The 6,095-nt window shown below is 40.5% G+C and overlaps 1 protein-coding gene across 1 annotated transcript; it reads right to left on the minus strand.

The window, feature by feature from the left end:
* Positions 1 to 4,554: 4,554 nt before the first annotated feature.
* LOC122672206 lies at positions 4,555 to 5,019 on the minus strand. Its single transcript, XM_043869703.1, has one exon. The coding sequence runs from the start codon at positions 5,017 to 5,019 to the stop codon at positions 4,555 to 4,557; it is 465 nt and encodes a 154-aa protein (XP_043725638.1).
* Positions 5,020 to 6,095: the final 1,076 nt, after the last annotated feature.

Here is a 6,095-nt window from a genome sequence, read left to right on the forward strand (position 1 = left end):
TTAATTAAATTTTAAGTTTTAATCTCTTAATTTGTTTTACAGTTTATTAATTCATTAAACTTTAAGTTTATTCATTCTCTCCCTTCCCTTAATTTATCTCAACTTCTCAAGTACACTTGACAAAGAGAATCTCTCTTCTCCTTTCAATATCGATTATAGTCCCCAAGTCAAAAGTCAATATTGTGTCCACCAATCCAAAGCAAAACAAATAAAATTCCTTTCAATTGCTTCCCTCAAGAATTGATCCATAGACCTATTTAAATCCATCTAGGGTCCTAACCACTAGGCTAACCTCTCTTAGATGTTAATAAACTTATAAATAAGTATATTTGGATACTAGCAACATATAACCATGCACAAAGAAGGAAAAATAAATAAATAAATAATCATACCCTGCACTAATACTAATAAAATACTAGCAAGGTTTTACCTCTAGTGTGCATGCTAACAACCACAATTCCACCCTTCATTGGTCCATTGGTATAGATTCTGCACACAAAGTGAAAAATCCAAATTACCCTTATATTTTGGGCATGGGTATTACATCCCTCCCCCCTTATAAAAATTTCATCCTCGAAATTTATATACCTGGATCGGTAAAAAGTTGTGGATACTTTCTCTGCATATCATCTTCCGTTTCCTAAGAAGCCTCGTGAATGCCATGATTATTCCAAAGAACTTTCACGTATGATATGGTGTGGTTCCGTAGGACTTGTTCTTTACGATCCAAAATATGAATAGGGGTTTCTTCATAGGATAGGTCTTCTCTTAGATGCAACGGTTTATAACTCAGGACGTGCGATGGGTCTGCAACATATTTTCTGAGTAAGGAGATGTGAAAGACATCATGTACTCCAACCAAAGTTGGGGGTAGTGTAAGTCGGTAAGCTACTGGTCCAATCCTCTGCAAAATCTCGAATGGACCAATGAATCTGGGGCTAAGCTTCCCTTTCTTGCCAAATCTTACTACTCCCTTCATCGGTGCAATCTTCAAGAAAACACTATCTCCCACATTGAATTCCAGCTCCTTCCTTTTTGTGTCAGTGTAGCTCTTCATGCGTGTTTGTGCCTTGCCTTGATTCTTTTCTGTATGAGCTGTATTTTCTCCTGAGCTTCTTGTATCAATTCTGGTCCCATAACTTTTCGTTCGCCAACCTCATTCCAATGAAGAGGAGATCGACACTTCCTGCCATATAATGCTTCATATGGAGCATACCAATGGTCGTCTGAAACTATTGTTATATGCAAATTCGACCAGAGGTAAGTGTTTCTCCCAACTTCCTTTCAAGTCTAGAGCACAGGCTCTCAACATGTCTTCAAGTATCTGTATCACTCTCTCAGACTGTCCATCGGTCTATGGGTGAAAAGCTGTATTAAACTTTAGTCTTGTCCCCAAGGCTTCATGTAAGCTCTTCCAAAATCTGGATGTGAACCTCAGGTCTCTGTCTGACACTATCGAAACTGGCACTCCATGAAGTTTGACTATCACATCAATATACAACTGTGTCAACTTCTCCAAAGAATGCTTCATAGAATAAGCAATGAAATGTGCCGACTTGGTTAGACGGTCTACCACTATCCAAACTGAATCATGTCCCTTAGGGGTCTTTAGTAGTGCAGTGACAAAATCCATGCTTATATGCTCCCATTTCCATTGCGGAACTTTCAATGGATGCAACAATCCTGATGGTCTCTGATGCTCAGCTTTCACTTGTTGACAAGTCAAACATTTTTCTACATACAGAGCAATTTCTCTCTTCATATTATTCCACCAGTAATGTTCCTTTAGATCCCGGTACATCTTGGTACCTCCCAGATGAATGGTGTAAGGAGAATAATGAGCCTCCTTCAAAATTAAATCTCTCAGCTTAGTGTCATTTGGTACACACAAGCGAGTGCCATACATCACAACCCCGTCCTCTGTTAACTGGAACTGTGTTTGTTTCCCTACCTGGATTTCACCTCTGACTTTTATTAAATAAGGGTCTATAGTTTGAGCTGATTTGATTTGGTCAATCAATGATGGTTTGATAGTCAATTTGGAAAATAATGATGTGAGGCAACTAACAATAAGTTCTAGTTCTAGGCTCCTAATGTCCTCCTGAAGTTGTATTTGTTCAGTCAAAATGGCTGCTGAAAATCCTTGTGACTTCCTCCTCAATGCATCTGCAACCACATTCGCCTTCCCTGGGTGGTAGTGAATGTCACAATCATAGTCTTTTATTAGCTCTAACCACTGTCTCTGTCTCATTTCAGTTCTTTCTAGGTAAAGAACTACTTTAGACTCTTATGATTTGTGTATATCTCACACTTCTCACCATATAAATAGTGCCGCCAAATTTTTAGCGCGAACACCACCGCTGCCAGTTCTAAATCATGTGTGGGATAGTTCTTCCCATAAATTTTCAATTGCCTTGAAGCGTAGGCTACCACCTTGCCATATTGCATAAGTACGCATCCCAAACCTCTGTGTGAAGCATCACTATAAATAACCATCCCTCCAGTTCCTCTGTATCGTCAACCTCTTGGTCTTGTCCACCAATCTGTGCTTCAATTCTTGAAAACTTTTCTCACATTCCTCTGACCAATCAAATTTCACACCCTTCCTGGTAAGTCTAGTCAAAGGCACAACAATTTTGGAGAAGCCTTCAATAAACCTTCTATAATAACCAGCCAAAGCTAAAAAGCTTCTGATCTCAGTAACTGTGGTTGGCCTGGCCCAATCTGTAACTGCCTTGACTTTAGCAGGATCAACTGAAATCCCACTAGCTGATATAACATGACCCAGAAATGCAACTTGGTTGAGCCAAAAATCGCACTTGCTTAGCTTGGCATACAACTGTTTTTCTCTGAGTCTCTGCAGTACAATCCTTAAATGTTCCTCATGATCTTCCTTGTTCTTGGAATATATCAAGATATCATCAATAAACACAATAACAAATTTGTCTAGGAAGTCATGGAATACCCGGTTCATCAAGTCCATAAATGCAGCTGGTGCATTAGTCAACCCAAATGGCATAACCCCAAATTCATAGTGGTCATAACGGGTCCTGAATGCAGTCTTTGGTATGTCTTCACTCTTGATCTTCAACTGATGGTACCCAGATCTCAAGTCAATCTTGGAAAAGACACTTGCACCCTGCAACTGATCGAACAAATCATCGATCCGGGGTAAAGGATATCTATTCTTGATGGTCACCTTGTTCAGTTCTCTGTAGTCAATGCACAATCTCAAGATCCCATCCTTTTTCTTCACAAATAAAACTGGTGCTCCCCAAGGAGACACACTAGGTCTAATATACCCTTTCTCTAATAATTCTTGCAGCTGGTCTTTTAACTCTTTCAGTTCTAATGGTGCCATTCGGTATGGTGCTTTAGAGATCAGCGCCGTACCGGGTACTAGATCAATGGTAAACTCCAATTCCCTATCGGGTGGTAACCCAACAAGGTCATCAGGGAACACATCTGGAAAGTCCCTAATGATATGGATATCCTCCAACTGTTGCTCCTCTTTCTTTAAATCAATTAGAGAAGCCAAAAATCCATGGCAACCTTGAGCAAGTAACTTCCTTGCACGCACTGCTGATATCAGAGGCGATGCAGGTTTACCCGTCCTTAACCCACTAAACTTAAATTCAATCTCATTCTTGGGTTTAAAAACTATCTCCTTCTCATGACATTGTATACTAGCGTGGTAAGTGGACAACCAGTCCATGCCAAGTATGACATCAAAGTCTGTCATGTCTAGAAGAATTAAGTTTGCTGGGATCTCTCTACCCTCTATCTGAACCAAACAAGACTCAAACACAGTGTCTACAACCAAATTCTCTCCAGATGGTAGGGTCACCAATAAGGAGGGTTTCAATGGTCTAGGGTCAACACTAATCTTCTCAAAAAATGATTTAGATAGAAAGGAGTGTGTCAAACCTGAGTCAAATAATACATTGGCAGATATGGTAGAAATGTTTAGTGTACCTGAAAGATGTTCTAGGTTTTAGTTTTCATTTCCTAGTTTTAGATGCAATTCATCAATCACTCAAAGAAGTCATCGGTTATACTGTAAATCAAATCCTTAGATATAGGTTTACCTGTAACCACTGTGGGTGAAGCCTCAACATCCTTTGTCGTCAAAGCAAAAACTCTGGCCTGAGCCTTTTGTGTTTCAACTGTCTGTGCAGTCTGATGTTTCTGCTTTTGTTGATGCCTCAAGGGGTGTTGTTGTCCCTACTGTGTCTGATGTGGACGTTGCCCCTGATATGGTAACCTTTGTGGTATCTACTGCTGCCCATACGGTTGTATCTGATGCTGCCTCTGTGGTGGTGTTGTTTGTTGTCCAAGCCGTGGTGCTTCACGAGGTAATGAGGTAGGGCAATCCTTTACCATGTGACCTCGTCCTCCACATCTATAGCAATTATCAGAATTTTGCCTACACTGTCCACTGTTATGCTTGCCACAGGTAAGACAAGGAGTCTGTGTGGTCTACTCATAGTGAGTCCTCTGATGCCTCTGGGGTCCATCATCCCTAGAGTGCTGACTGTTAATAGGCCTCTTTCCCTATACCTTACTCGAGTTGCCCTGTATAGTACCCCTCTGACTATCCTCCAATAATAGTGCTCTCTCTAGCACCTCAGCATATGATCTCAGCTTCAATACTACGATTGATCCCTTCAATTGGGGATTCAAACCTCTCAAAAGTTTCTTAGCCTTCTTAGCATCAGTATCAATGTGTGCAGGTGCAAACCAAGCCAATTCTTCAAATTTCTTTTTGTAGGCCATCACTGAATCTGATCCCTGAGTCAAATGTAAAAACTCCACCTCCTTTCTCTCCTTAAGGCTTTCAGGGAAGAAGTTCTTGTAGAAGGTCTCTAAGAATCTTGCCCATGTAATTACTGGATCTTGAGCTTCTAGAATTTGCCTAGAAGTCTTCCACCACATATTAGCTTCTCCCTCCAGCATGAATGTGGCGCAAGTGACCTTTTGGTGGTCGGTGCACTCCAAGACTCTGAAGATTTTCTCCATCTCGTCAACCCAAACTGATGGCCACAAGGGATCTGTACTCACTCCCTTAAAGACCAGTGCTCCCAATTTTTTAAACTTTTCCATCACCCTGCTGGTATCCTCTCTCCTTGGGGCTTGTTGCCCTGGTTGTGGTTCGTTAGCGCCAACTGTAGCCTATTATTGCACAAAATTCATAAAATTTGTAAAGGCTCCCATAAAATCCTGTGGCGTAACCCCAAGTACAATAGGTGGTGGTGGGGGTAGATTCTCTTCAGCTGGTGGTGGTGGTGGAGGAATTGAGTGTCCTCTGCGGGGAGGCATTGTACCTAACAATAAGAGGTACACTTTAGTCCAAAGCAGTATATCACTCCCACACCAAAATTTCTAGTACACAGGAAACCAAGACAAACTACCCTATTGATAGAGGTTCAATCCTAGGTGTAACATCTCTATGTTAAAGATCCTATGCCACAAGTTCTAGTTCATACTCTACTCTAAAACTCCGCTCTGATACCACCGCTGTAACGCCCCCAAACTGGCCTAGGGGTAAGGGTCGCCACACAAATCCACACGATCGAAATGATTTTAGATAGATGAACCAAAATTGAACCATTAGTCATAATCTCCAAATAAATCCTCAACAATACCATCATATAACACAGCGGAAGACTTAAACAGTTAAATTCAATATTCGATTAATATGAATTCGAATATTCAAAACTAAGGTGTTGGTGGCACCACAACTGATAGTAAGAATAAATCCCTATTACATCCATCCATCCAAATATTAAAATAAACCATGTATCAGGGTCAAATCATTACAACCGTCCCAAATAAAAGAAGGTAAATGATTCCATAAATTTTCTAATCATCCCCAATCTGAGTATCATCTCCTCCAATAACTCCAGTGCACTCATCACATGAGCATGGCTCCTGACTCTCGTCCTCTGTGTGGTTAAATAAAGGGGTAAGCTTGGGAAAAGCTTAATGAGTAAGGGGAAACAGAACATAAATATCGATAAACAAATGCATATCCCGAAATGTAATAGAATCTCAAAACATATGTTATATAAATCTGAAAATATCACAAATTTCAG

The sequence above is a fragment of the Telopea speciosissima genome, chromosome 8 (assembly GCF_018873765.1).
Source record: "Telopea speciosissima isolate NSW1024214 ecotype Mountain lineage chromosome 8, Tspe_v1, whole genome shotgun sequence".
Taxonomy (NCBI): Eukaryota; Viridiplantae; Streptophyta; class Magnoliopsida; order Proteales; family Proteaceae; genus Telopea; species Telopea speciosissima.